General features: G+C 56.4%; 1 protein-coding gene across 4 annotated transcripts in view; it reads right to left on the minus strand.

Moving 5' to 3' along the window:
• INPP5A (inositol polyphosphate-5-phosphatase A) overlaps nt 1–17,625 on the minus strand; it is a 248,472-nt gene that overhangs the window by 66,287 nt on the left and 164,560 nt on the right. For all 4 annotated transcript variants that reach the window (XM_036736925.1, XM_036736924.1, XM_036736927.1 and 1 more), the window contains 2 exons: nt 13,165–13,217; nt 11,390–11,509 (listed from right to left, as the gene is read on the minus strand). In XM_036736925.1, the coding sequence (XP_036592820.1) occupies nt 11,390–11,509; nt 13,165–13,217 (173 nt within the window). The remainder of the gene's footprint in view (nt 1–11,389; nt 11,510–13,164; nt 13,218–17,625) is intronic.

Below are 17,625 nucleotides of genomic sequence, written 5' to 3' on the forward strand. Positions count from 1 at the left end.
ATTGACAGACAGACTGACAGACTGAAATGCAGACTGATAGACAGAATGACAGACTGACAGAGAGACAGACAGAATGACAGACTGACAAGCAGAATGACAGACAAAATGACAGACTGACAGGCAGAATGTCAGACAGAATAACAGACTGACAGGCAGAATGTCAGACAGAATGACAGACTGACAGGCAGAATAACAGGATGACAGACCGACAGGCAGAATGACAGACAGACAGAATGACAAACTGACAGGAAGTCTGACAGAATGACAGACTGACAGGCAGAATGACAGACAAAATGACAGACTGACAGGAAGACTGACAGAATGACAGACTGACAGTATCAGACAGACAGACAGAATGACAGGCAGAATGACAGACAGAATGACAGACTGACAGGCAGAATGACAAACTGACAGGAAAACTGACAGAATGACAGATAGACAGAATGACAAACTGACAGACAGAATGATAGACTGACAGGCAGAAAGACAGACAGAATGACAGACTGACAGGCAGAATGACAGAATGACAGACTGACAGGCAGAATTACAGACAGAATGACAGACTAAAAGACAGAATGATAGACTGACCGGCAGAATGACAGACTGACAGACAGACTGACAGATCCCTAGAGGGACAGATGGAGGACTAAGGCCAATGGGTCCATGCTGATGGCCAGGTCCTGCCCCGCCCTGCCTCCTGGGCAGCTGGAGAGGGGGAGGGCCAAACAGACTGGAATCTTCCCAAGGAGAGGGCATGGAGGGCGGGATGGGGGGGGGTGATTCTCTGGGAGATGACTTAAACCAGGCCTCTTGGAGAGCGCTCACTGACCCTCCCAAGGCCTCCAGTGTCTCTCTCGTGACCTGTACCACCCGCCCCAGAGACAACAGGATGAGACTGACCCTTTTCTCTAAGTGAAAAACCCAGCTGGGGCTCTTCAGGGCAGCCTGCGACCAAGGACGGAGTCACCTGTAACCCTCCCAACAGCTCGGACAAAGGCCACCTCCCTCCGTGCTCTCTCCACTGTCTTTACTCGCCGGGACTCTGGGGCTGGTACAAGTAGGGCTGCCAGGCTCTTCGGCGTCTGGGCTGCACTCCTGCTTGGGTTTGGGGTCCTGTGGCCCACAGCCTGTGCCTGCACTAAACCACAAGCAGGGGCAGCACCTGGGTCTGCCCCTGAGCAGGGTTGAGGCCTGAGGGACAGAAATGATGTGGACAGGGACACTCCAAGGACTGTCCCAAAAGGCCCTTCCCAAAGAGCATGAGTAGCCATGCCTGGCCTTCCACTTCTTTGACAAATCCTTGGAGGGGCTGGCCTTTACACGGGTCTGCCATGGAAGGGGCCGGCCTCCACACAGGTCCATCATAGGAAGAGGGGCCAGCCTCCACACAGGTCCATCATAGGAGGAGGGGCTGGCCTCCATGCAGGTCCATCATAGGAGGAGGGGCCGGCCTCCAGGCCAATCCACTATGGAAGGGGCTGGACTCCATGTGGGCACACAGAATACCTTGGGTGGGGGGGGGACCGGCTTTTTTTTTTTTAACTGGTTTGTTAGGGAAAACAAAAAGACTGAAACCTTTTCCCTTTCCATCACCTTTAGCCTCTGCTATCTCTGGCAGCAAACACACAAAAGAAGGAGAGGAGAAAGCTGAGCTCACAATCTACTTTTCCCCCAGCCAAGTCTGCCAGTGTATCCCGTGCTCCTCACTCACCACCCCCCACCTCCACCAGGTGCTGCACAAGGCTGCCTCAGGAGATTGCTGGGACCCAACGGGGCAGCCTTCAGGGCCCTTCTTCACCAGGCTGCTGCCCCCGTGCCCTCACCACATCGAACCTGCCTTAACAGGTCTGCAGAGGGCTTCCTTTCTGGTCCCTCCAGTGTCTCTGTGCTTCTCCAAGAGCTCATTTCTGAGCCCTCCTTAGCCATGGCCAGGACTGAGCCGAACAGGCCAGAGAAATGCGCTGACCGAGAAGAGAAAGGGAGGGGCTGAGGACAGAGGCCCCCCCAGCCAGCCAGCCTCGTGCACGAGCTGTGTAGGCTGGGTCGAGGCCGCATTATCCCACTAATAACCATGCCTAATGCGATGGCCTGGCTGGTTTTGTCCCCAGCGGAGGTAGGCATAGCAGGTCAGAAGGTAACCTTCTGTTTACACAATTATTTCCTGAAGCACTTCTCGGCCTCCGGTGAGAAAGTTGACTTTGCTGTTTGTAAAGGGGACTGAAAGCATTGGGGGGAAGGGAGAAAGTCTCTCTAGAGCTGGCGCTGAATGGTGAGCCGTGGGAGGTCTGGGCTGGCCCTGCCCCCGCCCCCAGCAGGATGCCGCATTAGCCGTGGCAGCCCAGTTCATTGAGGCAGACCAGGACGTGTCCCCAACATTCCCACACAAAGACAAAGTTCCGAGCTCAGTCTATAAACATGCTTCCCGGGCCAATTCATCCCAACCCGACACTCCTGAAAAGGCCTTTTTTTCCCTTTAAAAACAAAACAAAACAAAACCCACCCCACCCCCAGCTCTGTCAGGCTGCTGAATGTGGACAGCTCTGGGCAGCAGAGGAAGAGGACGCCAAGGACAGGTCTAGCCACTGTGGGCTACTGCTGGGCAGGCTGCCGGGCCTCCTCTGGAACCAGCCTCCCCCTCAGCCTGACTGGGCCCACACAGAGAGGGCTCAGAACAGGGAGGGGGCACTGAGAAAATCACCGGCATCCATTCACCAGCCACATCCTCCAGCCGGACTCGCGGGCCCCGCCTTGGCTGCCTGGCTGGGGGACCCCGTCTGGGGTGGGGAGAGGGCAAAACCTGCCCGGCTTGGGCACCCATGCTCTCTGAAGCTCCTGTCCGACAGGCCAGCTTAGCGGGCCTCTGACAGAACTAGCCCCTAGGGTGATGGTGCACGAGGGAGAAAATGTGGGCATTTTGCGTGGTCGCTGAAGTGTTCAGAAAGCGGTGTTGGGGTTGAGACAATGGAGGGCATGCGCTCCCCCTACTCAGGCCAGGCCACTAGGAAGCCCCACCATTTCCAACAAGGGGAGTGCATCTTCCTGCGGGCCAGGGGAAGGTTACTGAGAGGTTACCACAGGGAGAGGGGCTACAGAAACAGAGGGGGCTCTGCTGAGCAGTGAAAAGGAGGAGAAACCAGTCCTGGGGCTGCGACTGCTGCCAACACACATCCACATTTACACAGAATGGCAGCCAAGCACTGAGGGGGTGCTGATGGGGTGGGCAGGCAGGAGGATCTCCCCCTACCAACTCCGGTATAGCAATGCCAGGGAGACCTGCCTCAAAGCAGAAAACAAACCCCAGACACCTTGGGGCTGAGAACAGGGAGCAGATGAAGGACCTGGGGGCAGGGCACGGAGCTGGCTCTAGGCCTCTGACCACACTGACCCTGCATGAGGATGATGTTCTGGGCCTTGCCTGATGTTGAACCACCACTGGGGAGCGAGCTCTGGTAAACCAAAGCTGCTTCTGGATCCCTGGCCCCCCTTCTGGTCTTGCTCCGTGGCCAGGCTTCTGGTTGGGTTCCAGGCTCCTGGAGTCCAGGGAGGACAATCCGTTCCAAGGAAGACTTCCTCGGTGACAGGCTAAGTGCGCCTAAAATGACCTAATGGAAGTGTTTTCACTGGCGTGTCTCAAACGCTGTAATCCTGTCATTAAAAGGCTGACCTTCATCATATTTCTGTCCCACTCTCTCTGATAGGATAGCCGGCAGCAATTAATAACACCCAACAATCTCCAGCAAGATGAAAACAGTTGTCAGAAAGCCTCGGCAATCATGGGCCCGCCAGAGCTGCCTCCCTCAGCTGGGATGGCCATTTTTAATTCCCATATGGTGCCATTTGGGGGAAAAATGCTGTGTTTTTTAAAATTAATTCCCTTGTCAGGATCTATTAAGGCTAAAAGAAGGACCACATCAATATTATATACCTAATATACAAGAAGAGCTATAAAAATCAATTTTTTAGGCCTTGGAAATTCTGCCTTGCTCTGGCTTGACGGGTCTGTGACACTGACGGCCGCCTGATGTAATAGAAGTCGGGTCTAATGATGGAAGAACCTGTCACTTACTGACATCGGAGGAGGCTGCAGGTTAAGGACTTGTAGCAGAAGCAGGCTCTAGAGGCCCCTGCCCACCCCATGAGCCTGGGCCACCCCTGGCTGAGCCTCCAGAAAGGGGGTCTCCCTCTCCCCACCTCACAAGTCTAGGCCACCCCTAGCCAAGCCTCTAGAAGGGGGGGGGTCTCCCCTTCCCCCACCACAGTCAAGCCTCCACAAAGGGAGGGGGCTCCCCCTCCCCATGAGCCTGAGCCACCCCTAGCCGAGCCTCCAGAAAGGAGGGGTCTCCCCTTCCCCCACCACAGTCAAGCCTCCACAAAGGGAGGGGCTCCCCCTCCCCATAAGCCTGAGCCACCCCTAGCCGAGCCTCCAGAAAGGGGGTCTCCCTCTCCCCACCTCACAAGTCTAGGCCACCCCTAGCCAAACCTCTAGAAGGGGGGGGTCTCCCCCTCCCCACCCCACAAGTCTAGGCCACCTCTAGCCAAGCTTCTAGAAGGGGGGGGTCTCCCCTTCCCCCACCACAGTCAAGCCTCCACAAAGGAAGGGGCTCCCCCTCCCCATGAGCCTGGGCCATCCCCAGCTGAGCCTCCAGAAAGGGGGATCTTTCCAAATAGCCGTTGCCCCATCATACAGGAGCATCATGTCTTTCCAAGAAAGGCCCTTCTGTCGAAAGGATGAGGACAAACAGGGTCTCCTGTGGAAAGCTTTCGCATCTTCCTGAGTGGAGCGCACCTTTAATTAGCTGTGTCTGTGATGATTCCCACGTGGACACTAAGAAGCAATTGCCCTGCCAATCACAGAAATGAGACACTACTCTTCTCCAGACGCCCGGGCTCGTTTCCTCTCCTGCAAGGCCAGGTGAGGCTGGCAGCACCCATAGGCTGGGACCCAGGCAGTGGTCAACCAACATGCCCTTCTGCCTTGGTTTCCTGAAGTCATTTCTGCTGCCCTAATCCCAGCAGGATCACAAAACACCCATTTACAAGGGTCAGAGCCAGAACATCAGGGCAGGATCTGCGCATGGCTCACAGGTGGCCACAGAATGGGGGCTCCTCACATCCATCCCTAAGTTAAGGCAATTCTTGACTAACTGGACATCATTAAAAGGATCCCACCAATTTTATCCATGTTAAGTCATTTCATATAACTACGAGGATTATTTTCTGAACTGAAAACTGGGGTACATGCTTTGGCAAAATGCTTCCTCATATAACCTTATAAAATTAAACTTTCTTTTCTCCAAATTGGGATTATGTGGGTAAACCTGGGGAGCATGGTGGCCACTCTCCTAACCCACAACCGAAATGCTCATTACTCTGAGCTATGTGCAGAGATCTCCAAAGACACTGAACAATTTATCTCCATTTGCGTGTAAATTAATCAGCAGGAGGGGAGCCGTCCTATCCATTTGTGAGCAGAACCTGCTGCTCATGATGGCAGCCACGCCCAGACCAGGGCTGACCTCAGGAAGAGCAAGGCAGATACAGATCCTCCCACCTCCCAGGGCATGCTCAGGGCATCCCAGCCCCAAACTGGGCACAACCAGGAAGCCAGTCAGCATCACGGGGATGCTAACACACCAAGGAATGGCCTCAATGAGCCCAAATGCGGCCCGGAATGGAGATGGTGGCAACAGTGTGCCCGGTACACTGGAGGCGCTTAATAAATGCTTGCTTCCATACCTTTCTGGCTACCCAAGCATTAGCCAGGCACTGTTCTCATGCCCAACTGACCCAAACAAACAAGAGAAAATGCTCGTTGCCAACAAGAACAATGCCCGCCTGGCCGCGGCTGGGCCCCAAGCTTCTCTCTGGCAAGGCTCCGAGGCCATGCCCAGCTGTCTTCCTTCCTCTCTCCTTCACCTCTCCCTTGCTCTCATTCCCTCCCCAAGCACCCCAGCATCACACCAAGAGACAGGCCTGAGAGGAACACACGGCTACTCTGGGGAACAGGGACATTGTGTTCTTGTTCCCAGGGAAAGTGGTTGAATTAAGACCCAAGGGGGCGTGCTCTCAGCCAAGAAGGGGCTGTGCTCTGTGGGACGCAGAAACGAAGGAGCTAGAAGAGAAGGCGAGAGGATCCACCCCAAAGTGCGCACAGACCGCTGCGCCCAACCTGTGCCCCACCTGCGCCGGAGGGTTCTGAGCTCGTGCTGGGCTGATCAGCCCCGGCTGGGCACACTGGCACTGGACTCCAGCACCAAGATGTCATCTTGTCCTCTTCAGGAATGAAAGACAGCAGCATATATACATGTATGAGATAGGGGACTAAATTATGTGCATGTAAGACAGATATAAAATGTGAAAGTATAGGTGTGTACTTAGGTATGGTATAGCTACATAAAACACGACACAAGCTTATTTTCTCAGGAGGGGATTTTCTAGAGTGATTAAAATTAGAAACAGATGGGTCGGGAAAGGGGGAGGGAGAAAGGGAATGGGGGAGAGGGAGAGAGAGAGAGAGAGAGAGAGAGAGAGAGAGAGAGAGAGAGAGAGAGAGAGAGAGAGACACAGGCCTGAACAAGATGCTTCTCTGAGGACAGGGTCCTGGTGACCAGCGCTGTCTGGATGGCTGGAAGGATTCCAGGTTAGCTTTCGGTTTGGGGAAAGTGGTCGAATTAAGACCCAAGGACCTGAAGTTCTTAGAGCTGAGAGGGAGCAAAGAGCTGCACCTCCCCCCTACCAAAATGACAGCTCTGGCAGCCACCCCCACCCCTATACCACAATACCACCCCCCCACACATACATTCACTCAGTCATAACTCACTCCCTACACACACACACACACACACACACACACACACACATTCCGGGTGAAGCGGCCAGGATGCTGCGGTAACTTCTGGGGGCTTCTGAAATGACCCACATCTTTCGAGTAGAGTTTTACTTTGCCTAGAGACCAAGTGGCTTTTCTTTGGCTCATTCATCTGCCCGTTCTGGGAAAAGCCTCAAGAGAAACATTTAGATTGGAGGGGTCTTTGAGCCGAGGTGACAGTTGACTGATGACCATCCACAGAGTGACAAAGGGAGCTATGTGGAGGCCGTGCATCACTCGCCGCTCCCTGGGAAACTAATTGCTCTCAATTGTGCACGGGCACATTATTTTTCTGGTAATCATCTCTTTTGAATGCCCCAAATGGGCATGAAACAGCTCCTTTGAGCGGGCACAAAAGTTAAATGCTCCAATGTTGATCAAATTAACTCCAGCAATCTGACAATGGACTATATTTGTGAGAAAATGATCGTGCACACAAAGGCTGCTTCACGCCAGGATTTCACAGTCGGAATGGAAAAATGTTTCTGTTGAGCAAGACCCAGCCCTGTTTCCAAAAGGGAACAGAAGAACTCTGTCACTGGTGAAAAAAAATCCCATTTCACGGACCTGAATGGTGTGGAAGGCTTCAGGAAGCTTCCATGGCCCACGGGGGCTGCCCATCCCGATCGGCAGGGCTGGGCTGGCTGAGGTGTTAAGTGCTCATTAGTATGCTGGGCTGGGGCTCCCTGGCCCCCTCCAGCATGCCCTCTGGAGCCTCCACCCCTCAGCAAGGGGGGGATCAGACCCGGTAGGGATCCCCTCCTCTTTGGAGCCAAGACAGCCACATGTGAACAGCTGAGGGTCAGAGTTCTGTGGGTCATCCAGGGTGTGTCTGGGAAGGTACCAAGTGATCCTGCCCAAATCTGCTTTCATCAACCAATTATCTGGGCCTTTAACCTCTAGAGTGTGTGTGTATGTGTATGTGGGTGTGGGTATGGGTGTGGGTGGGTGTCAGAGTTTGGGTGAGTGTGAGTGTATCAGTGAGTATGTACATGTGACTGGCAGTAGGAGGATGGGTGAGTGTGTATGTGCGTGTGTATGGGGGAGTGTGAGTGTGTGTATAAGTGTGTATGTATGTGTGGGTGAGACTGAGTGTGAGTGTGTGTGTGTGAGTGTGTGTGGGTGAGCATGTGAGGGTAACTGTGTATGAGTGTGTGTGTGTGTGTGAGCATGAGTGAGTGTGTGTATGAGTGTGTATGTATATATGTGTGGGTAAGCACAAGTGTGTGTGAGTGAGCATGAGTGTAAGTGTGTGTGTGTGGGTGAACATGAGTGTGAATGTATGTATGAGTATGTACAGATGTATATATGTGTGTGGGTGAGTGTATGAGTGTGTAAGCATTAGTGTGTGTGGGTGAACATGAGTGCAAATGTGTCTGTATGGGTGAGCACAAGTGTGAATGTGTGTGTGAGCACGAATGTATGAATGTGCATGCATGAATATGTATGTATACGTGTGTGTATGAGTACGTATGTATATATGTGAGTGTGTGTATGTGAGCGTGAGTGTGAGTATATATGTTGGGGGGTGGGGTCTACTTTCCTTGTGTCTCTCTGCACGCCTCTCCCTTCACTCGGCAGCCATCACCCTGTGCGCCTCAGCAGCAAGCTGGGTCCCACCTGGTCCCGGCTGCTGCCCAGGGCCATCACCTGGGCTGACCACCCAGGAGATTTGGCCCCTGCTTCTCCCTTCCAATAAGGCTGTCTGAAGGGATGCCTCCATCCAAAGGCCTGCTGGGGCAGGGCTGGAGCCTCTCTGTGGAAGGAAGCAGGCTGAAGTGGCGGGAAGCCTGCAGCGGAGGGGGAGCCTGGCCCGGCCCAGGATCCGGCTTGGGTTGGTGCTCTGGGGGCAGATCAGAGGCAGGGGAAGCAGCCCTGTCCAGTCCCCTGCTGTCTGTAGGAGGGATGCGCACAATGGCCCGTGGGTTCCCAAAGCCTCTGAATGGGGACACTGTTGGTGGCAATGTTCCGTCAAAGGGAGCTCCTCGGCATTGTCCTCCCCCATCAGCGGAGCAGAAAAGACCCTGCTGGTGGCTGCTGACAGGGGCTGCCCATTATTCACTGAGCCCCCGACTCCCCCTTTGTGCTGCGCTCTGGAGGTCCCTGGCTCCGGCTGGCTGAGCTCTCAAAAGGCCGATTCACGGGAATGCAAAGCCCCAGCACCGCTCGCGCCCCCAGCCCGAGCTACTATTGGTGGGGGTCACATTTTAATGATGCGTGGCCCCACAGCAAGCAGGCCTGGCCCCTGGGCCGTGCTCCCTGGGGCGTCGTGGGGGGTCTCCAGCCCAGCCCTGCTCAGAGCTCAGACACCTCCCAGGTCCCAGGAAGATGCACAGTGGGCTCCGTGAGGGTCTGCCATGGGGAGCATGAAGCTCATGGGGGCACCACTTCATGACCGGCTGCAGGGGAGCATGAGGCCTGCAGGGGCACCGCGCCATCACCTACACTTGAGAACTTGGGAAAGTGACAGAGAAGGACAGAACCACAGACCTGGAGCCAGGCGAGCATCCAGGTGGAGGAGCAGGAAGAGGGCTGGTGACCGCAGGGGGTCCCTAGAGCCGGAGGGAAGAGTGGCCATTTAAAGTCTGAGCTAATTGGGGGTCGACCAGCCTCACGACCAATCGGTCAATCAAAGCACGGACATTTGCCAAATGCCCACTGTGAGCAGGCACCACACTGGAGGCGAGGAAGGCAAAACCCCCAGGTGGGAAAGACAGTCCCTGCCCTGGAGGAGCATCCATCCCAGAGGATGTTCTGTGTCTGAGTTACCACACACCAAATGAACACCAGATGACTGTCCCTGAGGGGCTGGGGAGGCAGCTGGGCCCGGGTCCCAGGGACAGCCAGCGACCCCAGGCAGGGCAGGAGGTCTCACACAGAGCATTCTGTGTTTGCTCACGGGCAGCCATGGGAAATTATTGAGGAGGGGGTAACACGGCCACACCCGTACTGAGGGCAAGCAGACCCCCAGCAGCTACCGGAATGGTCCAAGGCAAGGTGACCAGGGTCTGCGCCAGGGTTGGAGCAAGGAGCTTCCCAGACTTTCCCCCTCCCCCACACACATCCCAAGAATGCCCCTGCCCCCCACTCTGTCCCTCAGACTCTTTAGCTTCCTGGGGGCTCAGTCTGGGGGGGGGGATCAGCCCTCTCTGCATAACCCTCCTACACCCCCAGTAGATAGTGAGCTGCTAGAGGACAGGCACATCTTCATCTTTTCTTTCTAGACCCAGCTCTGAGCCCCAAACTGGGCACACAGGAGAGAATTCCTGGGGCGGGCAGGGAGCTGGTGGACAGCACACCCATAAATGTCCGGTGCAACAGGGCTAGGGAGTCTTGGCCCATGGGGCCAAGACACAGACAGAGGGGTCTTGTGGGTAAGGAGGGAAGGGAGGCCCCCTGGAGGGTCTGGCCCCAGAGCTGGGCCTTCAGAGAAGGGAAGGGCACAGCCAGGGGCCTTGGCCTGGGATGGGGACACACAAGGCCAGCCTGCTGGGACAGAGAGGCCCAGGGGCCTCCAACTCCCCCCACGCTCACTGGGCCAGCAGGGACCCCTGGCTGGGGGTGCCGGATCAGGGTTAGAGGAGAGACCTGTGCCCTGAACCCAAAAGCTGTTCCTGATCTGACCACAGGCTATTCCCAAACTCTCCCAGTCACTACGGGGTGGGGTGGGGGGGCCAGGAATTCACCTCTCCCCTCCCACCCCTCACTATGGGAGAAGCAGGGATACCAGAGGGGAAGGGGCTGCTTTTCCAGGACAGCTCAGCTCAGATGGGAGGGGCTGCCCAGTGCTAGGAAGAGACCCTGGCTATCACATGAAACTGTCCCCTCCGAGGCTCTTGGCTGCTCCCTGGGGGTCACGAATGACGGTGCAGGGCACCATAGGACATACACTATGCCCAGGAAGAGAGAACTTGCCCCCAGGACAACTCTAAGCCAAAGAAACTGGGGAAAGGGGCAGCAGGGCCTCCTAGGCACAGGGAAGGACCAGAAGTTGCCAGGGGAGGGAGTTTTGGGGCCTCCTGGGCACAGGGAAGGACCAGAGACTGCTAGGGGACGGGGCTTTGGGGAGGGGATGGCAGAGAGAGGCACCATCAGCACCGCTGTGCCAAGGAGGAAAGGGAAGCCAGGACACCAGGCTTTACACGTCCATGCCCACAGTGCTCCCCCCTCCCCGCTTTCACCCTCACGGCTCTGGGAGGACACAGGGACCAGTGGACACTGCCCCCCCTGCCCCCCGCCAGAGAAAGTCTGGATGGGCAGCCATGATATGTGAGACCCATGGCCCCACTGAAGTTGCCACCACATTTCCAGGTCCGCCAGAGGAGCCCCCGTAGCTTCGGTGGATGTGGGCCCTGATGCCTGGGGGTCAGTGATGCACACCCTGCCCAAACCTGCCACCCCATCTCCTGCTCGCACTGTCTCAAACAGCAAGTGAGCTGGCCGCTGGCTCGAATATGTCCCTAGTGGATCCTGCTAGAGGGAGTGGCAGGGCAAGGAGGGCGTGGAGCCAATGACACCTACCGGTCAAGCACGTAACCCAGGGCCTTGTGCCGAATTCCGGAATAAACTGAGGGGCTGGTTTCCCAGGCAATCAAATTGGAAGCATCATGGAAAAGGTGGATGTTCACCAGGTCGAAGGCACTGCAGGACGGAAAGAAGGCACTGGTGAGAGCACTGTGGACAGCCTTTTCCACTTCACCCGCTGCTGAGGCCTGTAGCAGGCACTCCAACACAACAGGGAGCTTCCATGGCCTCCCGGAGAGCTAGGGAGACGCTCAGGCCTAGAGGTCGTCTGGTCTGGCACTCCCCAAAACCCTGGGGGGCAGGACTTGAACTGACCCTGGGAGTGAAGGAGGGGCAGATGCGCCCCAGGGCCAGAGCCTGAAGGCTCTCAGAGGCCTCACACAGCCAGCGAAACTGAGGCCCTCTACCCAGCCAGAAGTACCATGGCAGCTAAGTGAGCAGTGACCCAGCCGACCTCCATCAGGTGCCATATACTGCCTCCTCTGCTCCCATGGGACCCTATGTGGCAGGTGCTCCATCTCCCCACCTTACAGATGGAAGCACTGAGGCTGAGAGGCACCAGCTCGGCCCAGGCACTCCCGGCTATTAAGGTGGGATCCGACCATGGTCTCCCTTCTCCCAGAAGGCTGGAGAGGGCAGACGGAGTGTGGGGAGTCCAGGACCATCGAGTCTAGTGATGATGGTGGTGCCTCTGACTGATGGGCCATGGGGAGCCAGAGCCTGCCCTAGGCAGAGAGCTCAGACAATGGCCCGACGGGAGACCAAGGATGACCTCCATGGTTCAAGCAAGGCAAGCAAGGGCCCAAGGAAGAAAAGGGGTAGATGGCCTGGTGCCACCATCATTCCGCCAGGTGCCCTGGGGAGGCCACACAGCCATGATGCCAGGACCCTGGGGGGAAGCTTAGTCACACGGCACTCAGGATACAGGCCATGGCTACTGATCAATCCCTCTGCACGAGGCAGCGTGGACCCGGGGATCAGGGGGCTTGGGAATACCTTGTAGACACAATTTCCATCTCCTCCCGGGCTGGAGGCTATCAGCCAGAGCTGCCCGTGGGTGTGACTGAAATAAGACCAAAAGCTAGGCCCATTCCACCCTATTCCACCCCCCCTGCCCCCACAGGCTGGCAGGGTGGGAGGGCATCCACTACACGGGGGTGGGAGGTTCTCTGCTCCTTCTAGGCAGGGCCTTTCATGGGACCACTTGCAGAGCGGGCAGGGCTTGGGGAAGATGTATCCTGGTAAAGTGCACAGTCCAGGGCTGCCAGGACAGGAAAGAAAAACCGGACATACTCATCCAGGTCTAAAGGGATAAAGGCCCTTCCCACGTGGAAGGGGGCAGGAGCCCATTTCTGGGGAGGGCAGGAGCCCATTTCTGGGTGGGGGGACAGAAGCCCATTGGGGGGGGTGGTAACCCATTTCTGGGGGAGCAAGAGCTCATATCTAGGTGGAGGGGGCAGGAGCCCATTCCTGGGGAGGGCAGGAGCCCATTTTGGCGGGGGGCAAGAGCCCATTTCTGTCAGGCTTGGGGCCCAAGGGGAAAGGCCAGGCCCTCAGGCAACATCGCCCCTTTGTGGTGAGGCCAGAGGCAAAGCTCGTCCTTACTGCTCACAAAGGGACACAACCCTTCGAGGAAAGTCTCCACTGTCCTAACAAAGGCAGGCAGGGCTGCCATTGGATGGCCCCCCAGATGCTAGTGGCTAAAAAGACCAACCCTAAAAGTGCATGTGGGGCCCGCACCCTGCTAACCCCTGGAACTGGCCAGGACGTACCAGTCAGAGATGCACCACCTCGTCCGAAGGAAGCCTTTCCTGGACCATTTGCACTGAAAAACAAGCACAGCAGGGTCCGTCAGTTCACAGGAGGGAAGAAGAGTCAGATCCCTATGGGCCCCAAACCCAGAGGGAATGCGCAGTCTGCCCTGTCACTCCATGGATGAGAGGCAGCACCACCCTGAGATCTCGCTGGGCACACACCCAAGGACACACATCAGGGGGACAGTGCTAGGACCCACAGGACTGGATAAACCCTTCCTTCTCAGGGGCTAGAAAGAGGCTGTAGGTCCCTCTGACCAAATTGGGTCATTGAGAAATGGAGAGATAGAGGAAGAGGGAGAGAAAGGGGGGAGACAAAGAGATGGAGAAAGAGAAGCATAGAGAGAGAGAAGTAGGGGAGAGAGGGAGGGAGGGAGGAGAGACATGTTGGGAAGGCCCGACGATTTGGAGGCTGAGGATATGGATTCGAATCCTGGCTTTACTGCATATAAGCCCTACCTCTCTGGGCACCAGTGTCCAGAGGGACCAGACTTGATCCTCTCTCAGGTCCCATCCAGACCTGACGTACACTTCTCGGGGGCTCCTAGACAAAGGGGTGCCATCTTGGTCTGCTGGCCAGGGATGACACAGAAGAGGAAAGACGGCCCCAGCAGCTCTGGTCCTGGCCCCTGCTGCCAAGGGCAGCCTCCACATTACTGGCGCAGCCCCAGGCCCAGAGCGCCAGCAGCTCTCCATATCTCAGTCAAATCCCCGGGGACGTCTTTCTCTATTTACACCTGGCATCCCCTCGGGAACAGAAGCCTCCAGAGGGCAGAGACATGACACTGTGTCCCTAGCACTGCCATGTGGCCTTGTACACAGTAGGTGCTTCATAAATGCACTAAAATTGAAATGCTCAAAGGGCATATCTGCTCAAAGGAAACAGGACGTGTGAAGAGAGAATGGAACAACCTAACTCTTTCGCAGCCACGGGGAGCAGAGAGGGGCAGTGGGCAGGGCCAGGAAGATCTTTGTTCCAGTTCTTCCCTCGGCCCACACTGGCCACACAGTCTGGGTCACCCTGGAAGACAATGTGTGTTGCACACAAGGTGCTACCCAGTCTCAGTGGGGGGTGGCCCTCACCCAGGATCACCCTACACAGTGAAAGCTCAGGTCAGGCTCCTCTCCTAGTCCTGATCCTGGTCCTATATACCAGTGCTCTGATGAGGAAGCAGAGGCATGGAAAGGCCGGGTGGGGGAGCCCTTTGGGACAGATACTAGGGGAGACCAACCCAAAGGGCTCTGTCAGGGTCCTAACCTAGAGCTGCTGGCCTGAGGGAAGGCAGTGGGCCAGCCTCATGTAATGAGGGCCGGACCTTGACTGGACGCTCCAAGCAAAGCAGCCACAAACCTCATTATTGGACTGGCACCTGCCAATGATGGGCAGGAGGGACTGTCCTGGACCTCGAGGGCCACCAAGGAAGCACACTCCCAACCCCCTGGTGGCCAGCTGCATCCCTCCTGTGATCCAAGCCGTCACTCATAGCCACCGACTCTCACACACTTCCCCTCACATCCAATCTACGCTCATTTAATCGCAGCTGAAAAAAATCAAACACTGCAGTGCAGGGTCTGTAGAATGCTGTCAACTTTTAATTTTGAAATGACTTACAAATCTAAGGCCTCTCTATCCCTGGGGAGACTGGCTGTTCCTGACCCGGGATGATGTGTGCGGCATCCCCAGAGACAGCGTGCCGACCTTTGGAACCCTCAAGAAACAGCAGCTCCATAAATATTCTGCAGCAGGGGTTCAGTCCTCCCGACAGCACTGCTAGGAAGAGGGAGGCTAGACAGGTCATGCTCGCTGCCTAAGGCCCACTGGCTCTGATTGATCATCACCAGCACAGAGCCCCACTCCATCTTTTCACCCTCATTTTATTGAGAGGCACCATAGTGAATTAAGCAGCGTGCCAGCCAGGGCTGGGCCACAGGGTTGCGGCCCAGGACCTGCCAAAGAAGGAGGGAACATCCTCAGATGCATCTCTCTGTGAGCAAAGAAAGCCAATCTGGTCCACCAGACATCCTGCTGAGGCCCAAGCGGTAGAGGACGCTGTCCCCAGCACTCTGGCAGAGGCTCCTCCCCTTTCCAAACACCTCCACTTTAGCTGGGGCATGAGGCAGAGGGAGAGAGAAAGGGGCTTGTCCAGACCTTCCTGGAAGCAGCTCACAGCCATGACAGCCTCTTGACTTTCACAACCTTTGTGAGCAAATTAAAGACTGTCCAGGAGAGAGCCCTGTCCCTTCACTCCCACTGAAAAAGTACTGGGGCACTGAAATCCCCCACCTCCCTCTCCTCTGCCCTCTGCAATGCCTGTGGGACTGACCCCCAGATGCCATCACAGAGGGGAGACCAAGTCCTGGAGAATGGCTTCAAGTCAGCTCCCCCTGGCATGCCAGGAAGCCAGAGGCTTACCAAAACACAAGATGGTGGCACAGATGAGAAACCTGAGGCCCCGGTCCCCTTCCCTGAAGAGGTGGCTCTGGTCCTCAGCATGAGTACCTCACCACTGCAGACAGGCCCGCAGAGTCAGGGAGGCCTCTTTGTTCAGCCCTCTGGGGCCATCTGTATCCAGAGTGCCCACCGAGGAAACTCAGCCCCTGCCCTGAAACGTGGCTTCTGAGGGTCTGGGTCAGAGATGTGATGTGAACCCAGGGCTTCCTTGACCCCAAGGCTGGCCCTCGAGAAATGGCGGACAGCCAGATGTTGATTCTTGGCAGGACACAGGAAAAATACACAAAAAATCTCACAACTTGACATGTTTCAGTGGCTGGCAATTGCACCAGTGGGGGCTCCACTGGACAGGCTCACAGCCTTTCTCTGAGAGAGGTTCTGGCCCAAAACGTCCTCCTTCTGGGGCCAGCACGGGAACAAGCATCCTGGACATCTGGACATTGTCCTCGTTCTGGGGCCAGCACTTGGATGGGCATCCTGGATGTCTGGACATCATCCTCCTTCTGGGGTCAGCACTTGGATGGGCATCCTGGATGTCTGGACATCGTCCTCCTTCTGGGGTCAGCACTGGAAAAGAGTCTCTCAATGCTGCTGCATGGGCCTTGGACCACAGGTCCCCACAGCCCAATCTGGCTGCTCTGGAAGGCTCTGGGCTCTTCAGAACCTGTCAGAGGGATTGAGTTTGTGGTGTGCCCTCCCCTCCCAAGAAGGAACATGGCTGGACCGAGTAGACGTTACGTACTTGCTTGTGAGCGCAGCATGTGAGGGTTAACTCCCTGAAATTCCAACTACCTGCTCCAGGCGGCCCAGGTCTGATCCACAAGCCTGTCAGACAAGGCCTCGTTACATCCCCCTTCAGTGACCCAAACCAGAGCATTGTTAACACCAGCAATGCAGGCTTGTATGCATTTCAGGATTGTCTGATGGGAGTTCAAATGGAGTCCAAGGCACAGACTTGAGGAAGGCTGCCCCTGGCTTCAGCCACCAGGGCAGGTTGGCAGAGATGGTAGGATGGAGATAACTGTCTCTGTCTTTGACTCATGAAGCAGCCTGGGCTGGGATGATGGGACCCAGGTTCTGAGCTTGCTCATCCACAGGCTCACTGCCAGAGATGCCCCGCATCTATGAGCATGGACCTAAGACTGGACCACCCCTGCACACACAAATCCCTCTGGTCCTCAAGGAGCGGAGGATGGAGGAGGGGGAGGAGCCACTTCCACAGAAGTCAATGACTGCGAAGGAGTGCCCAGGTGCAAGCCAGAAGGAGGAGGCCACCGTCCTGCTAGTGAGAGACAAAGGGGTCTGACTCTGGGCACTTCTTCTGGGCCCTCCATCCTCCAGGTTTTGGGAGGGACAGTCCTCAAGCCCTTCCCCGTATAGGCAGCAGGCGGAGGCTGATGAAGGCCATGCAGCAGGGGCTTCCTGCCAGCCTCTGTGACTCCAGATCAGTGTTCAGGGAGGCAGCAGCTGGTGCTGCAGTGGACCCCCTAAGGCAGCATCGAAGGCTGCATCCATCTCTGAGGGGCGGATGGCAGGGCGCTGCCTGCAGGTGTGACGATGCTATGCAACCCCAGGCCCAGCGTGGGATTGTCAGTGCCCGGCAGCAGGCAGCAAGCCAGGGGGTGAGCAGGGCCAGGCCATAACTATCTCCAGAGAAAATCAGTCACCCCCTGAAGCAAGGGACACAAGAGCCCTCCCCCTGGCTTAGGCCACTCTGACCAGCTGTGTGATGAGCAGCTGTGTGATGGGCCATCCCTGGGCTGCAGGTGAACAAGGAGACATGGGTGAAGATGCCCCAGTTCAGGGCACTACCTTCAGGCAGATGCTTGCTGAGACTGGGCATCATTGCCACCTCCAGGCCTGGGCCCCTCTGGCAGGGCCATGACATCTTTCACCTCCTCCCAAACGCTCTGCTCGGGCCCTGCTTAATAGGATTCCTTTAGCCCACAGATGGATGGAAACTCAGG

The sequence above is a fragment of the Trichosurus vulpecula genome, chromosome 8 (genome assembly GCF_011100635.1).
Source record: "Trichosurus vulpecula isolate mTriVul1 chromosome 8, mTriVul1.pri, whole genome shotgun sequence".
Classification (NCBI taxonomy): domain Eukaryota; kingdom Metazoa; phylum Chordata; class Mammalia; order Diprotodontia; family Phalangeridae; genus Trichosurus; species Trichosurus vulpecula.